Source organism: Tetranychus urticae, chromosome 1, assembly GCF_039701765.1.
Source record: "Tetranychus urticae isolate SD_2017Ah chromosome 1, NJAU_TeUrti_SD_1.0, whole genome shotgun sequence".
Lineage (NCBI taxonomy): Eukaryota > Metazoa > Arthropoda > Arachnida > Trombidiformes > Tetranychidae > Tetranychus > Tetranychus urticae.
Genome location: NC_142958.1, coordinates 26,453,413 through 26,475,418, shown reverse-complemented (window position 1 = coordinate 26,475,418; position 22,006 = coordinate 26,453,413). Strand labels below are relative to the sequence as shown.

At 30.4% G+C, this 22,006-nt stretch overlaps 1 protein-coding gene across 9 annotated transcripts; it reads right to left on the bottom strand.

Moving 5' to 3' along the window:
• Window positions 1–517: 517 nt before the first annotated feature.
• On the bottom strand, window positions 518–21,104 carry slo (calcium-activated potassium channel slo). 9 transcript variants are annotated; one of them, XM_089266896.1, is made up of 27 exons: window positions 20,250–21,104; window positions 19,392–19,721; window positions 18,354–18,430; window positions 17,760–17,821; window positions 17,662–17,685; window positions 17,453–17,549; window positions 17,207–17,318; window positions 16,960–17,111; window positions 16,737–16,829; window positions 16,592–16,666; window positions 13,446–13,534; window positions 11,926–12,062; window positions 11,647–11,726; window positions 11,449–11,568; window positions 11,262–11,370; window positions 11,109–11,188; window positions 10,876–11,044; window positions 10,702–10,801; window positions 10,410–10,486; window positions 5,500–5,565; window positions 3,379–3,501; window positions 3,016–3,048; window positions 2,744–2,945; window positions 2,506–2,680; window positions 1,569–2,408; window positions 1,296–1,460; window positions 518–1,225 (listed from the first exon to the last, which is right to left on the bottom strand). In XM_089266896.1, exons 1-27 carry the CDS (start codon window positions 20,278–20,280, stop codon window positions 1,073–1,075), a joined length of 3,771 nt encoding a protein of 1,256 aa, XP_089123022.1. In that variant the 5' UTR covers window positions 20,281–21,104; the 3' UTR covers window positions 518–1,072. The 9 variants fall into 9 exon arrangements, with proteins under 9 accessions (XP_089123022.1, XP_025017113.1, XP_089123028.1 ...); XM_025161345.2 differs by lacking the exon at window positions 13,446–13,534 and adding an exon at window positions 14,783–14,874 and having other exon boundaries at window positions 20,250–21,078; XM_089266902.1 differs by lacking the exon at window positions 5,500–5,565 and having other exon boundaries at window positions 20,250–20,671.
• Between the last annotated feature and the right edge of the window lie 902 nt (window positions 21,105–22,006).

Sequence of the window (22,006 nt, the reverse complement as noted above, 5' to 3'; positions counted from 1 at the left end):
AATTATTATTAACCTTTGTAAGATTGGTTCACAAGGCATCGATTTTTTTAAAAAAACATTCAATATGGTTACATGATTTTGAACACAGATAATTGACCAAGGACGACAAAAGAGTCTGAAAAAAAGAAGGAACACATTGAATTTTTGTCTTTTTACAGTAAATATTATGTTAAGTTTTATGCTTCAGATTAATCATCACTCTTCGTTTGAATAATTGACTATCAAGACAATTTAATCATCTTTAAACTCAAAATTGAAATGAAGGTCTGATGATTATACAAATTTGTAAGAGTTGAATAAAAATAAAAACTAAAATACAAATAAAAACAAAACATCAGTTTTGTTTGCAATAAAATTTTGTCGTGGATTCTGATATTGGTGTTAATTTTGTTCACAATCGGATTCCACTTTTTGTCAATTTTGGCTCTTTTTCCATAAACAATAAAATAAGATAAAATCTTGTCTTTAGACGAATCAAAAGAACGGTAAACAAAACAAAAGAAAGGCTGAGTGGAAATTGAGGAAATATAAACTAAGGAATTATATTATTGATTTGCATTTACAATCAAACTAGAGTACAAGAACTACAAAAGAGGGGAAATAGGAGAAGAGTTTTGGAGAAGAAGGGGTTCTTGGTATTCGCGTAGCACAGTAAAAGATGGACCTATTATTTGGTTTTGTTTTCCCGTTAACTTTTTTCGCATTTGGTATTTTCATGATCAACCAGTCGCGATTTTATCACAATAAGTAGGGAGAATCAGTTTTCACCTTTTATATAAAAAAAGAAAGGATGAAAAGAGTGGTGAGGAGTGAGAGGAGTAAATTTTGAATGTCATCTCCACCTCGAAATGCTTGGAAATCACAATTATCAACAAAAATGTAATCATTGATTATAGATATGACTCAATCTTTGTAAAAAGCTGTAGACAATTTAAATCGGTGACTTTTTCTGTTGGATAATTGTAATTTGTTTTCGGGAAGAGAGGCATTCAACATTTTTGGGTAGTTTTCATCCATTCTTTATTTATATGAAAGAGTAAGGTCCATCCGTTAGTGCGCTACAAAGTATTTGTCAAGATGGCGGTTGATTTCCAGTATTGGTTGTTGCTGTTGTTAAACCATGCTCTGGTCCTGGTCCTATACTTGTATTAACACCTCGAGGTTGACTTCCTCTTTCAGCTTTGAAATATTCATGACCAGGATCGAATTGCATTAAAACAAATATCTAAATGAAAAGATAAAAATAACAAAATTAATAACAAGATTAAATTATTTTCATGAATAGTTACGCTTACCATATCAGAAGGCATCAAAATAAACTCCATCGGAGGATTTGTGATAACATAACGTTTACTCGAAGCCTCAGTTCCAATTGTATCCCGATATCGGTAAACACCAATACAGAGCATACCAAATTGTCGAAGAGCAGCGACAAAGAGATCACTATATTTACCACCTCCCTGTAGAAATGAAAAGAGTCGCATAAAAAATAAATTAGTACCAACATCAAATGATTTAAAATTAAAACACAAATTTTAAGTTGACAGATTAAAAATTATCAAACTAACCCCATGTTGAGCTAATGGTCCATCATAAAGTGATATCTGACCAACTCTACATCTGTCTCGATTTCTCAAAGTTTCATCAGTTGAATAACCTCCTCTTAGTCCAGCTCCTTCAGCAAGAATAAGTTCTAATTCTGGAGTTGCACCACCAGTGATAAGAGATCGAATAAGTGTCAGTGCGTTAGCATTAAAGTAAGTTGTAGACATGAGTGAATCCAATACAGAAACTGCAAAAGCAGTACCACAGGCAAATGGTTGTGTAATATAAAGCTCAGTATCAGGATCATCGTCATCATCTTGGTCTAAAAATTGTACATTGGCATCATTTGTAAGCTCCGTTATAAGGGGTACATTGGACCCGTAAACTGAACCACGCCTTTGAATAACCAAAGGAGGAGCTGCTGTATTAGCACTACCTAAACCAGTTCCATTGGTGCCTTGGATAACTCCAATGGTATCATCAAAAGTCATCGCTTTAATGTTAAGGCTGGCAAGAATGGCTTCCTTATCGGCAAGCGTGGGATCATCTGAAGAAGGTATTTTGGCAGACAAGATAACACACATATCACAAAGGTTTATGTTTACAGCTCTAAGATCAGCTCGAGATAAAGGTGATCCATTGAGCACACTAATTTTGGGTAAATTTTGTAACATTTTCCACTCTCGACGTAAATATTCAACATTACTGACAATAACGACATGTTTCAACTCATGATAGTGAAAATTGGATGCACGCAAAGGCATAACCAAATTTCGTAGTCCAATTAGAGGAGAATCAGGATCAGCAAATAAACAAACAACAACGTGTCCATTTAAAACTGTCATTGCAGCTTGATTCCGATCCTAAAATGAATATGAGAAGGAATTGCGAAAAATTAATAACAATTCAATAATGAAGCTGTAAATGTTTGATACATCAATCACAATATGCCTAACTTACCAAAATACACTCCTCAACTGGTCTAGCTGGACACCAATGAAACATTCCTGTTGAATCATATTTCATTTCTGTTTTGTCAAAGTCAAAATCTTTTGTGTCGATGAAACCAGCACTCGGTACAGACCCATGAGCTGTAGTTCCACTAGTGACATCCCCTCCAGGACGGGTTGCTGGCCTAATAATAATGAAAAAATGAACATTACACTTCTAAAATGTAAAGCCATCAAGATCAACTTACATAAGCTTTTTAACTTCATAAGCTAAATGCATATCTTTAAAAGGTTTTGCTGGTTGATTGGCTGCAGTTGCCGTTGCTGAGGTTGAAGATTGATTTCGCTGAGTTTGAGCCGAAGGTTGAGATGGTGAAGATATTGTCAGCGATTTACCATTTCTTGCTGCTCTACGACCCCCAGAACTTGATGAAGGTGGAATCAAATGAGCTGTAGATTAAAAGAAAGGAAAAAGTTAATGATAACGAAAGAGTAAAAAATACTTGTCAGAAATACTTACTACTTTCAGTTGGATCTCCAGAATGATCACCTACTATTAGATTAAATGAGAAACAAGAAATAAAAAAATTGTTAGCAATGGTAGCAATTAAGGTTGTAGTAAAACAATCATGGAGTGAAAAATAATTCAGGCGAAAAAAAATAATATGAAAAGTAGATAATAATCAATAATATTGATGAGATGGAAGACAAAAAAGAGAAACAAAATGGATAGAGAAAAGTAAAAATATTGAATAAGACATGAAATATGATGAAAATGAGTGAACTGAATAAATAATTTACAGGTTTGCATCGAAAGAAAGAAATTTGAAAAGACGAATAATGGAAATGTCGAAGGGAGAAAAGCTGGTTAAATTATTAATACCTCGCAATTTGGCTCTTTTAGGTATTTCAGGTGGTGTATGAGTTGGAATAAGGTTCATCGATGGATTTCGTGTTAAATTACCATCAGTAAGGTTTCCATGAGTGTTAGGGTTGAGGCCACTTTCTGCTATTAACAACGCCATTAGGGTAGCACAAGGATAGTTAGTTGGATATGAGGATAAATCAAATGAAAACAAAACAAATGAACGGAGTAAAGGAAGGATAAAATTGGGTCAAAGGTTGGCGAGTTAGGTGAAGAGGAAAAAGAGAAATATAAAGCAAAGATTGCATGAGAAGTCTGATTGAATATTTGAATAGCATTTAAAATAGTAACCATTGAAATGATGATATAAATTGAAAACATGATAATGCTAGTTAACACAAACATAGTAGCAAAAAATACGGAATAGCGACAGAATTATTGTTCAATATTTATCAACCATATTGAGTTGCAGCAGCCACAGGGAAAGACAATAAAGACAAACAGGGAATGAACAAAAAAACACAATCAAAATGGTTTAAGCATAACACACGAAACATGATTTACAATACACTTTACATGGTTATATATTATCAATGTAAAGGGTGTGTTAAAAAATAAATGTCCTCAAAAGGTTATGATAAATTATCGTCATTACTTGATGTTATTTTATTTTATTTTATTTTTGCTTGGCATACTTTTATATCCACAGGTTATCATTGAACCATTTATTTCAACTAATGTGGGTGTCTTGGATGGTCAATAATTTGTTTAACCAATGGATGAAATATGATAACTAATTAGAGCTGATTGGGAAGCAAGATTAATTATTGTGAACACTTTGGCTTCTGACTTTTATTTTGACTTTGGTCAAGTATTATTAACACACCCTTTAGTTTGGTTTAGTGATATAAAAAACAGGCTAAAAAGTCAAAATAATTTAACATGATATTAGCATGATAGTATTGTTATGAGTATCTATTTTTCAAGACAATATTTCAATCTTGGAAACAATGAAACGTAATTAACAGCAACAACAATGATGAAAAACAATGATAGCTCAAGATTTAATACACAAAAGATGTAATAAATTATTGTTACACCAACAATGGAAACATTTCAAGAACCATTTTTAGACGATAATTTAAATACTATAATTAGAGTGAAATTATAAAATTATAAAATAATTTATCGGCAGTCATTGGTTTAGTTCAATTTAGCTGACACTTGGAATAATTTAGACCAAAACGGGATTGGGTTCAACTATAAATTTTGGGTCAATAAAACTCATATTTTTTTGAAATTCTGTGTATATCAACAATTGTGTGTACTTTGGTTGAAAAAATAATGAAATACTGAACAAAATAAATGTTGCAAATCAGTTAATGTAAAACAAAATAAGGTAAATAAAAAAACATGATTCACGCAAAGCCATAATCATATGTATCTAATTTTCTGGATGTTGATCAAGTAAAATATGGTAACAGTAAATAACGATAATATAATTTAACCTAGAAAGGTTAAGGGTCACATCAGCATTACTGTTTATATTGTCTGAGTATTTGGTGGAAAAGAAAGGAAAAAAAGGAAAAATGCCAGAAAAAATGCATAATGAGGTGGTATAAATGAATATAACTCGTGCTGATTGAAGGTGATTCATTGGTGTATTGTAATGACCGTGGAAGAAGTCACGAGAATTGTCAATCACTGGAAATGAGGGGAAAGTTGACCTTTTGTTTATCAACATATAAACATTGGCCAGTCAATCAAATTACGAGCCGGAATTGATTGCAACCATTGAATTGGTCAAAAATGTATTTGGGATTCTTAAGCCTTTTCTTGGTTCACTTGGTCTTTTCATCATGCAATAACTAAACATTTGAGAATGCTAAAATGTTAGTCAATTGTAACAAAACTGGATAAAAAACAGAGACAAAAGTGTGAAATTAATAAAATGGATAAAATAAATGAAATAATAAGACAATTTGTTGCATTTGTAATGCACAATTAAGAGTCTGAATAAAAGGTAATGAAAGCTTCAACAGTTAATTCCTTTGATCAGGGATTGTTTCAGTTTCAACAGAACGTCAATTAAACAACGTGCAATTTACACAATTGAAACAGTTGAGTCTTGATTCATACTTTGCCTGGTTGGATTATTACTGACTGCTTGAACAACTCTCACTCCCTTTTTGAATATTGCGCCAACTACGATTAAAGGAGAGAAGATTAAATGATATAAGATTAATTTTTTGGTTTTACAGTCAATTTTTAGGTAAAGGTTTACAGGTAAAGTCCGTCGTTTAATCGAGTTGAGTTGATTTGGTTTAGATTTTGTTTTATTTTTGATTTTTAGATTTTCTTTATTTTGTTTCAATTTGATAATTGTCACAAACAAGACCTTCAATGTGAATGTGAATGTGATTTGCAAGGTTTTGTGTTCGGTGTAATATTTAGTGTAGTAATTAGGTTAACAATTACAATCAATTTTGTGTTGAAGTGAATTGTGATTTGTGCATTGAGTGTATATTTGTGTGAATAAAATGTGAATCAATGTGAATTTGTGTTTAAAATGGTCAAAGATGAGCGCAAGAAAAGGGAATAAAATTAATGGAAATAGTTTATTGAAATTCAATTCTGTTGAGCTGTTGACTAAATTAAAAGACGCCTTAATTTTCAATTGAAAATATGTTCTGGAAATAGATGCTGTTGAACATGTTATCAATAACGCATTGAAATTTCATGATTACTTGATATTTCAATCATTTTTTCCTAATGTAAATGATTTGCTCTAATGATTATGTTGAATTAAACTGGGAGTATTTTGTTTAACCCTTTAAATTAACAAGTTTCTCCCCTTTATTTTCATAATTAGTGAATTTGATTGATGCATATTGATTGATGAAAGTGGCTTCTTCTCATTAACTCAATCATTGATTATTTGGATTCTGTAATACTGGAGTAATGGAAGTGTGGATCAATGGTTCAATAATTATCATGATGATGGTTAGGAATATGAAAAGATTTCCAATTAGAAGGAAATAATCAATGGTAGGAATCAATGATTTCAGAGCTTGATCATGTGAAAATCCTGAACATTGACGATGAACATTCAATTGAAAAGGAGAATGCAATGGAAAATGTTTTTTAACCTTTTTTCATCATAATTTTGCCTTTAAATGTTTTCAAGTCAAAGCATTTGGTTGTTCTGGTTTTTTCATGTTCACAGTTTGCTATCAGTCACAAGCTCAATTAATTGATGATAATATCATTAAATTGTTTATAATGGTAAAAATCAGGGTTGAGTTGAGTTGAAAGGGTAACAAGTAAATATGTTGGTTCAATTGAAGATGAGTGGAAGAATGAGAATGGCGAGAAGACAATTTGACATGAGCCAGTAGTAGACATTAACCATCAATCAATCTGTTCAAAGTGCATCATGTTTCAGCTCATTGCTTTTGGAACTTGCTTCAAATTGATTCAAGTTGTTGTTTTTTGTTTCAAATGATTCTGTCCTTCTCATCTTCTTCTTTTTTCTGTCTATTCCTTTCCCTGATTTCCCAGAATCTATTCATATTATTTATTAGTCAACAATTTTTATCCTCTCAATCTAAATTATCTGAAACTGTTGTTCACCAATTGTAACAGATAAATAATCAAAGGACAAGAACATGGTTAAACACAGTTAATTAAACATCGACCAGCTTTGACTTGAAACATCGAGACATTGTAATTAATTGTCTGGATCAAGGGAAAATTGATGAGACAATCGATGGACCCAGAGATAAATTTTTGGTAACATTGGAGAATCAAAATTTCCTAAAGAAAACATGAAAACATCTTGAGTTTTGTTTATAATTATACAATGATTGATGGCAAAATGTTGACAATTATAAAGTTAATGATAAAATTATAACTCTAATTAAAAGACAATTTTGTTGAAACCTGAAATTACCAGCTGAAAGTAGGAAAAGACTAAAAATAGTTTGAAAGAGAGCATAAAAAAACCAGAAAAATATCTGGTTCATTTAACCAGGAGACAGTCTTCTGAAATTTATTAAGATGATGTTGTTGTTGATGATGGTTGTGAGACACCAAGAAGATAAGCTTTTTAAAGATCTACGGAATAAGTTAATGAAATATCAGAGCATCAGATAATATTCTGTTAGTTGAGGAGAAAAAAATGTTTCCTTATAAGAGTTTCAGATTTTTTATCTTTTTCCATTCTTCATCAAAGATGAAATAGAGTCAGGGTGAAAATATATATCCAAGTAAAATAAAATATATTGAAACCAGTAACTATGGTAAAGTGAATTCAGTAACTAGACTTTTAATGGAGGAAGAAGAAGTAAAAACTGGTTAAATATCAAATTTCATTATTTCTTTCGATTAACTTATTCTTTATCATCTTGCTTCAATGATATTTTTTCATCTCTAACCGAAATTATCAATGTTATTGTCATGGTTTGAGTTCTTTACTATTATTATCAACGCTATTATTTTTTTCCTGGTAACTATTGAGTTCTCTTAGGTTAGTTATTTTTGTTTTTACGGTTAGTCAATAGAAAAAAATCGATTGAAATGATGATGATTATGATGATGGGGATTGGTGATGATGGTCAAAGGTCCATTGGAAGAGCTATCAAAGGTAAAGTAACAAGTATAAGCAGCGAATTAAAGATCAAGTGAAACATCTTCAATCTAATGGATTCGTGTTGCTGGTTTTATTCATCGAAACGATTGATTGTTTTCATTCCAAGCCATTTCACCGGTTCCATCATCATATTTTTCATCCTTTTCATTCCATTTGATTTGTTGAGTTCACCGCATTTGAATTTTCTTTTGAAACAAAAAACCAATCTTTAAATAAACCAGAAAATTTTTGAGGAATCAAAAGGTTTTGTCAAGCGAAACACTTTTCTATCCAAGTTTATCTATTGTAAAAAAATTGAATCAGAAACGATTACAGTGTTATTTAACATGCTGATGGTAATCTGGTTCATAAAGCAATAAAGGATAAAATAATGGAAAAGTTCATCTCAAATATTAAATCAATGTAAGCGAAAAATGGATCAATTTGGAGGCAAGTCAAATAATTGTGATTTATCCAATTTGTCCACTGGTTATCAATAAAGATACAATTGTAGTTGTGACCAAAATAGTGAACAATGTTGATTAATTGGAAAGAGATGTAGTTAATAATTGAAATGATCATAAATATGGAAAACAAGAAACAGAAAGAATCTATTGGATAATTTTTGAGTTGCCATGGAGTTTAGTTATTAAGGGCATCATGATAATGATACATGTAGAACATGAAGAATAGGCAAATATTACACAAAAAATTGATCATCTTTCCATGTTCCTATTGACTAACCAAGGATTCATTCACCAGAAATGGTTGCTTCAGATTTTATCGATAAAACTAGTGACAACAACAACTAACAAGCTGCAAATCAATACATTTATAGTTTAATTTCAACTAGAGATTTCATGTAAAGAACAAATTATTAATGAAAATAATCACATGATGATTAGATAATGAACAAAGAAAAATGGAGAGAATAATTTTTTTGTTCTAACTCAAAGGTATCAAAGCTATTCACCAAACTGACAGATTGACAACCACACAAAAGGGTAATCATTTTCAATTAATTGCAGTTGAATGTTTCACTTTCTGTCGTTAACAGCAAGAAAAAGGTGAAAATAATGTTCCCAACATCTCATAAATCTTGATTGTCAATGAAATAAACTATCCAGATGAAGTTCACAGTGAGTTGAAAAAACCCAAAATAAAAAATCTTCTATGTAACTTCTGGTTATTCCTGGTGAGACACAAAACAGAGGTTGAAATGAGATGTAAAATAAGTATTCAAATGAGAAATTTTTGGTTCCTTGATCAGCAAAAAAGTGAAATTTGGTTAACTTATTGATTGCTTTCAAGGGTAAAGTTTAAACCTCAATGAAAATGCAATTTTATAGACTATTTTTTACCATAAAGCAAATGTATAACAATGACAAACACTTGGAATGTTAAGGCACAAGAAAAGAGAGCAATACAGAAAGGTTATCAACCAAGTTTATCGATCTTCCAACAACCAATTATTATTAGTAGCATTATTATATTATGAAACTCAAAATGTTCACAATATAATACATATAATATAATATTTCAACTTTTATCACCTAAGGTTTTCATTTGATCCTGTCTTTAGTTCATTTGGTTACAATTGTTTTTTAAACAGTTGATAATGCAAAATAGCTAGCAATTTGTAATTTTATGTGTCTCATGTTTGCCTTTATCATTCACCATCAACTGTGGAAATGAAATGATCAAATTTTCTTCTCAACACAATGAGATTGGATGAAAAGTCAAACAAAAGGCTATTAAAATTCAATGGTTATCTAATTAACCTTTGTAATTGCAAAGTTGAAATATTGGTTGAAAAATTGATTGATTGGTTGCTTGAGGTAGAAACATTAATCATTTTCAATGTTTCATTCTTGATAATCACAAATGTAATGTAAACGCATGATAGTATTACATTGGGTTTTCAATGGAAATTTTGGTCTTTAGGTTCTTTAGGTTCTTTAAAGTCCAGGTAATCAATGATTTCATGAAAAAATGATCGAACATGAAAATGGATTAAAATTTTCTCTGTTCAACTCTATTTGCCGTTTTATCATCAATCAATTTGCACAGAGAATCTAAAAGAAAGAATAAAAAGCTGTTAAGATCGATTTGAGCGAAGTTTTGTAAATAATTAATGATTCATCATGTAAATAATTAATGATTCATCATGAACGTGAAACCAGGAATCGATCATATGAAAAATTTAAGATGAATGAAATGAATGATCAAAGCATTTGCGATTGATCACTTTATCAAATTGCCTGGTTTCTTATATTAATACAAAACATAGATTAAGTACTGATACTAGAGAAAAATTTACAGTTAGTTAATATTACACGGTGAACAAAATCTTAGTATAAGATACAAGTACTATTAATAGGATAGGATTAAGATGAAAATAAATAAAATATATGCTTACGATTTTTGCACTTGCATTTCTTGATCATTTTTTCATCCTTAACGTCTTCATGACAAACCTTACAATACCAAAGAGCTCTGTAAAGATAAAAGTATCATGCAGATTATTAAAAAGTTTTCATTAATTTTAGTGGATTTTTAAATAAATGAATAGGCGATAGTTGAATTTCATGGGAAAAAATCCACATGAAAGACAAAGTGTAAATGACATTATCACTGGATAACTCAAAATACAGAGTAAATTTGAGAATTCATTCATTTCTAGCAATGAGAGGGGAAGAAAATAAACTTACCTTTTAACTTCATCTGCACTTTGAGCTATAAAAAAACCTTGAGTAGTACTTTGAATTCGATGATTGCCTTTTGGATTGATAACTATAGTTGCTCCTCCATCTTAAATGATCCCATGGATAAAAGATGATTAAGTACAGGTATTTTGATAAAATAATTTTTAAGTATTGCATTACCTTCACTTCCAACTTCGATAGCAAGAAGAAGCAGTTTCAGTTTGATAAAACACAATTCTGAAGCTTGAGCAAAAGTCATTCCAATAAAAGAAGCGCTCAAATTTTCGGTATACATTTCCATTCCAGTACCACATTGATAATAGTTTTGCCATGAAGGCATATCAGGAGACTATTGAAATAATGAAAAAAAGATGAAGTAGTTGCACAAAAACACTAATCAATATTCAACTTACTGTTTTGTATGATCTCATGGCAAACAAATTAGCCATCATGGTACTGAACCCAGGCGCTAAACAAGACTGTGCTATAAAGCCTAAAAGCAAAGAAATTAAATAGTGTATTAGCTCAATAGTCTGAATAATAATAGTAAAAAACAAGAGTCTTACCTAATTTCAATTCACTAACACAGATAACATCATCACCTCTCCTCCAGTTCCAAGAGGGGATATTCAACAGATAGGCTTTATTGTGATATTGCATTAATTGAATAATAACCTATGAATTAAAAAAAAATAATTAAACATTGTGCCTGCAATAATAATCTCGTGGATGCAATCAACAACTAATAATTACCCTAATATCATCACTATAATTTTTAATTGAAATAACTCTCATAATATTAGCAGCATCTTCGGCGTCTGGATCTTGGCAATATTTATTAGCTAAAACTAAACAAGCATCAGCATCATGAACCTGTAAATATGTAAAGAAACAATCCATTAAGCTCGAAAATTGTTTGAAAGATTAAAGTTGATAATGGTTTAGATGTACCTTGACACGCTGCAAGTCAATTGGATTCATAACCGAGCCTTGAAAAAATTCAACAGTTGTAAAATGTCTCTTAATTAGACCTAAGAAAAAAGGACAGAAAGAAAAACAATGAGAATTAAGATTTTGTTTTCAGTTTAAGTCGCCTAAAGATTAGACATAGTGATTGTTAGTTTTGTGATGTAATGGTTGGTTTTAATGGTGGTGAATCTATTGTTAAGAAAGATTAAAACTGACAAAATCGGCGATTGAACAAAAAAAAGAACTATAATCATGCTTTACCTTCTAACTCCAGGTCTGGAGGCTTACGATGAAGAAATACAACTTCAACGTCAACATCTTCTCTATCTTCATGAAGAAAATCTTTGAGAAAATGGCTGACACTTTCATATGTGATGTGTCCACAGACGACAATATGTCTAAAAGAGGGAAAACAAGATGATACAAAAAAGAAACAATTTGTTAAAACGATCACATATCGAACAATGTTAGCTTTAAAATGTTAAGAATAAAATGTGGGGAAAATTGGATAATATAATATCAAGAGTGGAAATGAAGGTTAGATAAGGAATCCTTTGGAATTGGTTTAAGGGAAAAAATGAAATGTACAAACATGTGAAATCGTGTTGAGATTTAAGGGAAAATAGCGAGAAAGGATTGTCACTGTAATATCTGTTGACCTCATTTTAGGTGATCTGATGAACAAGGTTATAATAATAATGATGATGGTAATAATAATGCAAAAATAAATGATGGATAAACTGACGAAGGAGATTAATTAGAAGCAAACAACATACACTTAAAATTAATCTTAAACTTATTACGCAGTTTTACCGGTTAAACCCAAAAAGGGGGAAAGATTAGGCATTAATTTGACCAATTAGAAAGGGTTCATTTTTTAATCGCGGGTAATTCAATTTTCTATCTCAATTGATACAAAATGTGATTTAACAACCTTATTACCGTGAAAACAAGCAATTTAAATTAAATAAATTTCCAACAAAATAGCGATTGAAAATATTCTGAAAAATGAATTGAAATAATGATGGAAAGAAAATCAAAATTTTAAATTGTAAAACTGAAGGATTGAAACTGCAATTGAAAGGGCAACTTATAGTTATATAATATTCAACAATTAATAAATTAGATGAATGTAAAGGTTGAAAATTAATGAGCAAAATTGAAATTATTGAAACAAAACAGTTACTGAAAATTAACATGAAGAAATGCTAAAGCAATTTAGACAAATATTAAGCTACTTCTGATGATGATTACATATATCTACTCCAAGGTAAGATGATAAATAATGATAATAATATGATGATAAAAAAATACGATGATAATAATGATTATTGGAGTCACACTAGTAAACATTCAATTAAAATAATTACACTTATATATCAAGGTAAAGTTGACATGAAAGACAACACCCAAAGTGAAGGTAAGCTCTTTGAAACTAATGGACTTAATACAGTTATTTGTGGTCAATTAATTAGGATCAGGTTAATCAATTGGATGACAGCTTCTACGGAAGTAAAGGTAAAATTGATTGAGAATCAAAAATGATTATAATTGTAATCAAACTAGGAACTAATAGAAAGGTAAAAAGTGTAAACAATGAAAAGTCTAGTCAAAGTATAATCACAAGTCTAACCAGATTTTGGTTGTCTTAGGTTTATTGATTAACCATTATCATTATTATTATTATTGTTAATTTGGATTGTATGTTAAGGACTGAAGGATTGGGTAAGTTGGAGGTTGATTGTTGGGTTAATTTTTCGGGTATTTTGTGAATCTCAGACCTTCTACGTTCCGATTTGAAGGTTCCTCCATACTTTGATCGGGACCCAATAAGATCAATAATTTCAGGTATACAAGACGCAAAAACAGCCTAAAGATGAACCAAGAAAAGGTTTTGTTTTACACAATTTAGATATAAACAAACGGAAATAAAAAGTCACAATGAAAATGATACAAAATTACACAAAAAAAACATAACAAAAACATAAAAGCAAAGCAAGCAAACAGAAGACAATGTAAACAACTGAAAATAAAGAAGCAAAATGAGATTGTTCATGTTGATACCTTTACAAACAAAGGTGTAAATGAGATGATAATGAAAAATAAGTGAAAATTAATGTCAACCATTTTAAACTAATAGCAATTTTTGGTAAATTAAAAATGTGTCATTTGCTTCAATAATAAATTTAATCATTTCTGATGCTAACACTGATCCAATGAAGTAGCGTCCAATTTTGTTGGAGTTAATAAGATTCACATAACCATTTTGTAAATACAATATATTATATCATAAAACGTATTAAATTAGATTAAGTTAATATGTAAGTATTAACGGTATTACAATTTACGAGTTAAAGTTGACGTTCCAATGATTAGTTAATAAAGGTTAAAAAGCTATGAACGAACAGTAAAAACTCTGATAATTGAAATGTTGTTGATCATCTTTTGATCATAAAATGACCATTAAATGGGTCAACATTATGAGAGATTTTACCACAAAAAAAGATTAGATTTGTAATTGAATTAGTTAGAGTATTAGAAATATATTGATTTGGCCAAAATATTAAGTTATTAAAATTAAAATTGGAAAGGAATTGAGTTTGATTAAACTGAATTTGTAACTAGAAATTTGATTAAAAATGAATAACTTTCAACATTATTTTGACTTGGATGGGTAAACATAAGGCAAAATAATATATTGAATGAACAACAGAAAGTATATTGAAGTTGAAGGCAAGAAATATTGAAAGACTAAATTTAGGTGAAAGAAATTGAATAGAATGATCATGAAAAGATGAATTTAAACAGTTTTATAAGATTAGTGATAGAATGTAGTTTTTGCTTGTTTGGCAATTTTAAAATAAAACCCGAAAGAAGCGGGAAAATGCGCAAAATAGATGAAAATGAAAAGGTAAATAAGGTTGTTATTGTCTTGAGTGTTTTTGGCCTGAAAAATTGATCTAATTTCATCTTGTAACTTCTAGTGTTGTTGTTTGTTGAGGGTGAATAGGGTCAAGAGGAGGTTTAAGTGGTGGATTTGGTGGTTGGTTAAGCTGGTGGTTGAGGAGTGAGGCAAAGCAAAATGTTCATGTTGTGTTGTGTAGTTTTTTGGACATACTTTTTGGAAGGATTGGTGTGATAATTGCCAGCATATTTATTGGGTTGGCCCACCAGTTCAGTTATTTCAGGGATCCAAGAAGCAAATACAGCCTACAGTATGATAACAGTGTGAACAGAAAGAAGGACCGAGAATGAACATTCAACCAAACAAAAAGGGAGAAAAATAATGAAAAGTCAACTTTTTTATCATTTCATAAAACATAATTTTTGTGTAATTATTCAAATATTTCAAGTTCAATTGGAAAGATTGCCTTAAAAGAGTGAATTAAAACTGAAAATCAGGAAAATTTCATGATAAAGATAACTTGGGTTCAATGCATTGATTTGGCAAAGTCTCTCAAGAATAGCTCAATTAATTGGGTTGATTTGGGTTAAAATTTGAACCTTTCTCATTTTAATCAAAAATAGTGATTTAGGTAAAAGTAATTGAAATCTGAAAACTGGTTTCAACAGTAATTTGATTTTGTTCCTGGGAGTTAAAACTGGGAGTCAAGACTCAATTTACTTAAAAATTGTAATACAATGATGAGAATAAAGTGTCTATTTTCAAAGGTAAGAAGATATTTTATAAATTTCCTTATCCTTTTCAAGCTATATTGATTGTGAATTTTGCATGATATTACTGGTGTGACATCTTAGATAACAAAGAACTGAAAAAATGGGTTTGAATTGGCTTATTATTCCTGTTTTATCTACAATAGTAGACATTGAACTGTCGATGGAGTTGGAGTAAGGATTGATAATAAATAAAGTAAATTGTTATTTCTAGTTTGTTTCAATGGAATTGAAATTAAACCAGAAATGACAATTTACAGTTCTAGTGATGAATTGATTGGAACAAGAGTTTAAATGCTGTAAATTGATAATCAACATGAATTGTTGGATAATTGTTTAATAAAACGATTTTTACTGTTTACAAATTACACCAATTACCATAGAGACAGTAATTACAATATTTCCTGGTTATGAAAAGCGTAAATGGGTTCAACTAAATTGCAGATGATATGGTTATTGATTGAAATAATTTAATTTCCAAGCAACCACAATAGATCAACTGTACAACTGATTGGTCTGAAAAATGGAAAACTCGGAATGAGAATGAAAATTATTGAATGGCATTTTCATCTATTTTTAATTGCTTGAAACTGATCTCATTGCTCTTAATGATACTCTGATAAAATCAAAAATAGACTCAAGTGTGTTAAACAAAAAACTTATTTACCTAAGATACATAAAAATAGCAGCTCAATGATATTATGTACATTATGTAAAAATGATGTTTAAGTGTTGATCGATACACAATTTAATGTACATTAATGTTATTCTTGTTTTTAGTCTATTTGTATATTCAACAATAAACGTTGTTCAACATCAACAATCAGCCAAATTAGAGTGAACCAAAAGTATTCACACGAAACATTGGCATTGTAACATTGGATGAGAAACAAAATAATTACAATTAATACATTTAAACTGATCAATCTAATTAATTTACAATTAGATTGATGTTTTTGTAATTTACTGGTTTAGGTTTGATTTTCTGGTTAACTTTTAACTGAGATTGAGAAGCAAATTGTAAAACTTGCAATGTTTTGTTTTTAATTGCTGACACAATTAAAGCTGTTTCAATGATGAATGTAAAATGATGCAAAAATTGCAAATAAAATAGTTAAAAGCAGCATAAAAATAACAGAAAATTAAAAGACGCAAATTAAATATTAAAGTAAATCAAAATGTAATGTTAACGAAAAATACATTGAAAAGTTGAAAAGCACAAAATGAAGCAAAATGATTTGAATAAACTCACCAAACCAACAAGGATGAATAAAACAATGAAAGCTCTACCAATCATGGTGTGACAGTAAATATCACCATATCCAACCTGGTAAAGTAATGGGCAAAACAGTTAAATTAGTAAATGTAATCATCGATTTAAACCAAATTAAACTTACAGTGGACATGGTTACAATTAAGAAATAAACACATTCCCAGTATGAAATTGTATGTTGAGGTTTGAAGTCAAAAGGATCACCAGAATTTTCAAGCTGTAAATGAGTGAAAAGTGCATTAGAATTGAATTTGATTATTGAACATTAGCTTTAAAATGAATGATAGTCAGTGTTAACATTGATCATTGAGTACAATTAATGGGTTTTAGGTATTAATCAATCTTACTAGATGAATGATTCCAGCTGCTGTTAACCAAACTGAGATCACAATTGAAATTAACTGGGCAAGTCTAATGGATGAAGATGTTTTGAGAACATTCAAGTATTGAAGAATATCTGGAATTGACATTAGTCGAAGAGCTCGAAGAAATCGAAGACCTGAAAAAAAGCGAAGAAAACAAAGGAAATGAGCAAAACTGGCAACAAATCATTGTGAAGCAAGATGAAAGCAGATCAATTGAAAGATGACTTACCAATCCAGGTACGGTCAAGATAGATGGATACAAAGGAAGGCGGAATCGTGAAATAATCGACAAAAGAGTAAAGTTCCAACATGAACCAAAGTTTATCAGAGGCAGCCACGAACTGTATCAATCATTATTGGAGAGCAGAAAAGGTTATAAGTAAAAGTGAAGGAGTTTAACAAAAGTAACGTTCAAGTGTTACTATTAATAGACAACAAAACTAGCAGACAATCAGTATTGGTATGAATGGCTTACCCTTATGAAAAAGTAAACCATGAAAAAGATATTCAAGGCTAGGTCAATCTGTTGAGTATGATTTTCACTCCAATTTTGGCATTTCTCCACATTGTCCCTGTGAGAAGAAGAAGAGCAAAAATTATCACATTTAGTTCTGGGAAATTCTGGTTTCAAATAAACACATTTTGACTCTAACTGCTCTAATGTTAGCATTGAATGTTGCTTACCCTATTCCATTACCAGGACCGGTTCTGGATTTGTTGATGAGATGAAAGGATAAAATGATTAATAAACTGTAAATTGAAACAATTTAGTTAAAACTTACCTTGAAGCATCGATGAAATAAATAATGAGCGATGCAATTGATAAAAGGAAAACTAAAACAACCTGAAAATAAAGCAAATTCAGTTGTCACATTGCTTGTAATTCAACATAATTTATCAAATTAAATTGTTATTTAAAGTAAACTATTAATAGGAAATGTCAATGTTTTCATAACATCTAATAATAGAAAGCAAAACTGACTGTGAAATTGAACGTTATATTTAACGTAAAACAATTAATTTTTGTTATATTTTCATGGCACCTTCTGAATGTTTAACTTATCCACTAAACATTTCAACACCCAAATGAAAACAAAACCAAATGATAGACTTGATAATACGAAACCAAATGTTGAAATGGTTGGATAAAAACATTACAAAATGTTATCATTATCCTGATTATATCAACATCAACATCATTTAAATTGAATTAAGTCGTTGAAAGGGAGGAGAGGTTTGATAGATGAAAAATAATAGTATATTATTTTCAATGGATAATTAGAGTATAATCAGTGGATGAAGATGAAGATGCCAAAGATGATTGTAAAGTTAAATGTAAGGAGTGGTAACAATTGAAAGGCGACTGTGAAACTTACAAGGATACGTCCTGTTGCTGATTGACCGGAGATGAGTTCACCAGCCCAGTCTTTGGCTTCCGTTACCCAGCCAAGCTCTGTGGGAGACAACAATTGACATTAAAGTAAAGGTAAACCTTTCATCCCAGTTTTTTTGTGATCCTTCCGAGTTAATAACCTGTTGCCCTAGTTACATTTGAACAATAATGTTTCCATTTTGTTCATTCTTTCTCTGAATTTATCTTTTATATTCTCCTATTTTACCCTTTTGGTGGTTAAAGTGAAATAGGAAAGGAAAAAAGATGATGATCAAGGGAAAATAGGGAAGGATGCTGATTATGAAGAGGTTGAAGATGATGGAAAGATGGAAAAGATGAGGAAGAAATAACCAAACTAGAGTCACAATTTGAGTCGGTTTGAATGCGCAAATTCATCTACAGATTGACCTTGCTTTACTCTTTACTTTCATCTCTTCATTTCACAACTCAGTTTCTGTTCCTTAGAATTTTTTTTTCTCTTCCTTCGAATTCATCTTCTTCTTCTTCTCGTGATTCCTTTTCATCTCTCATCTTATTTGCTTACTTCATCTTCTCTTTTCTCTTCTTACTTGTTCCATTGCCTTTTCATTTCAATTTTCAGTGAATTTTTTTCTCTTCTTCTTCATCTCTACAAAACTTCTTTGTTGAATCATGCCAAGTACATACAAAATATCAAAAAATAATACACGCACAAACACATGTATTTACACAGTAGTCGGAATGAAGAAGATGAATTAAGACGTTTTCAAGATGGATTACGAGAGTACAAAAAGATATCCTAAATTACACCTAAAAGGATAAGGTAGAGAAGGAGAAAAATTATTGGATAAACTGTAAATTGTTTTAAAATAAAAATCTAAACTGTAGTTAGCAAGGTTTAGTGAGTGTTGGAAAGACTGGAAAAAGGCAGTTCAATAACACTTTGAGATTTTACCAGTAAGGTTTCAATTCGGTGAGGATTTGTTTCCATGTAAAGATTATGGTTAAAATTGGTAAATGGAATAATCAATTTATTATTTACCTGGTTGCTGTCCATTTTGATCAGTAAACCTGGATCTATCTCCTCCTTTAGTGAATTGAGGTACATTGGCTCCTGGTGCGGCAATGGCATTGTTAGCAGGCAGTGGGGCTGGAGCTGTTGGTGGACTGATAAGAGATACCTTGGGTTTACCATTGGATTGGAGTTGTTGGGTTTGTGCAGTGGGTCCAGAACAGAGGAAGGCGAAAGCTCGAAATATTAATATTATGAAAAGTCCAGCCAAAAAGGTGAATATACTGGATAACAAGAAACACCACCATTTACGTTCAGCCAAACACTCCTCATTGGCACTACTTAAGTTTGTTGGTGTACCTGTTGAAGAAATTTAATGAAGGTAAAAAGATGAATAGAAGAAATTATTAGCTTAAATGATTTTAAATAAAGGGAAAGACGATAAAATAGTAAAGATCTTTGACAATGAGAACCATATTTTTTCTGCCATTGATATATCAACTATTATTGTCACATTCCATTGACCATTGATATTGACTATTGATTGATGTTGACAAAGCTAAGCTTAATGTTGATGATTATTGTGTTGTTGGTGATGATAATGATGGTGATATTTGTTGGAAAATCTGAGAATCCAAACAACAATGATATAACAACAGAGAAAAAAGAATAGCTTTGAAGAATGTTGACTTGATAAATTTAACGGTATAAATCAGATGAAAGTGGGAATTTTAAGAATAGTTAACTTATCTATTCAATGGATAACATGATCAAATTGAATGGATGGTTAAATGTTGAGTGAAAAAAGGAATCAAAATAAAGCTAATAAATGGTTAAAATTGTCAAAGAGTTGGAATAAGGAACGAAAGGAAGGAAAAGCATATTTACTCATTGTAACCGGTTCCATCATTGGAGGCATCTTGGTGCTTTGGTTTAATTTGATGATTTGTGATTAATTAAGGTATAAAATGTGAAACCAAATGATGATTTATAATGACGGAATGAAAAGATGTTGATCAACAATTAGACACAAGATTTACAATTGCCGTTAAAACTAACAAACATGATTGGTGAGAAGCAAAAAAACAAGGTTCACAAATTTTCTTTTATAACAATTAATGCTGATAATGGTGGTGTCCATGATTTAAATTATGAAAAAATTGATGAATATATTTGATGGTTAAACCGTTGGTTAAATTAATAGAGATTAAACTATTGATTTAATGGGCACAAAATTGATTTACCATAAAACTGGTTAATCAATGGTTTTGTACCCTTTTTACGTTTCGTAATGTTGTCAACTTGTAAACAAGGAACCCAAGAAAAGGGGAAAATATATTAATAATAAAATGGCCATTGAAGAATCACATATTGACGGTTTTAATGGAGTAAATTAAATGTTAAATTGATGTAAAAAAAGCTGGGAATCACAATAGATAATGTTAATTGTTGTATCTTCGCAAATAGCAAAGCTTTCATCAATTGATTACAGTAAATTGTAATCAACTTATAGCTGTAAGTTGAACACATTACGTTAGATAAAATGGATTCCTTGAGGTAACTCCAAGTGATTGATGCAATAGATTCATGTTGATTTACAAATAATTATAACAATTGTATTAATAATAATAATAATCTGTATAATATATATTTATGTACATAATAATAAAAAGAGGGAAGAAGAAAAAAAAACGGATGAGAAAAGAAGGCGAAAGTGGATTTAATGTTGAGATTTTTTCAGGGAGAAGAGGAAGAAGCTTCTGAGGAATGGAGCATGTTCAAGATTCCCAAATTTACATCAATTTGGATCATGCTTGAGATGATCAACTTTCAACTGAGGAACCACTTTTGGGTGGAGAAAGAAACAGCCAAAATCTGTGAAACAGAAACAACCAAAATCGATTCGTATTTGCAGCAAAGGTTAAACCTTGCATTTTCAATTCACTTTTTGCCCAACATCGTTTTCATTGTACTCTTCCTTTGGCTCTACCTCTCATTATCATTATAATCATGGTAAATCATCATAATCGTTATAATCACTATAATCGTCTTTTTATTATCATTATTGGTTTCCATGTTTGTCTACTAACACAATCCTGTTGATTAACAGTTTTTAATTGCAAATTGTTATCTCAACATTTCATGTTTAGTCATTAAGCTTGTTTTTCATTTCTTGATTCAATTTTTCAAGATAATTCAAGATTTTGATTTTATTGAAATTAGTTAATTTGATGGAAAGGTTGAAGATGATATTCAATTAGATTGTTACAAAAATGGAATCTCATAACAATATTTACAATTGAATCTAATTGTTATATTTTTTGGGTTTCTATTGATATTGTTGCATTTCTGGTTTCATCTTTGCATTGAATTTCTGGCTATTCATTTGATCATATTCATGTTTTATCAAACAGTTTACATGAAATTGGATTGAAAATGTTAAATGAAAGAATTAATTAATTCACTTTGATTTAAACATTCCATTTAATTCCATTCATCGTTTAATTGAATGTATCAACATTAGTTAAATGTCAATAGCAAGTCAATGGAAAAGGATAATTTGATTAAATGCACACTCATGGAGTTGAATTGAAACAAAAATTAACAATTTTCAATTAATTGCTCATTGACTTTGGCATAAAAAT

Bases quoted from the DNA above. Each gene is read 5' to 3' on its own strand.
- slo (XM_025161345.2), bottom strand. From the start codon at position 20,280: ATGCCTCCAATGATGGAACCGGTTACAATGA. The intron at 17,550-17,661 runs GTAAGCAACATT...TTCTTCTCACAG, and splicing joins GGTCCTGGTAATGGAATAGG to GGACAATGTGGAGAAATGCC. The intron at 2,409-2,505 runs GTAAGTTAGGCA...TATTCATTTTAG, and splicing joins CAGTTGAGGAGTGTATTTTG to GATCGGAATCAAGCTGCAAT.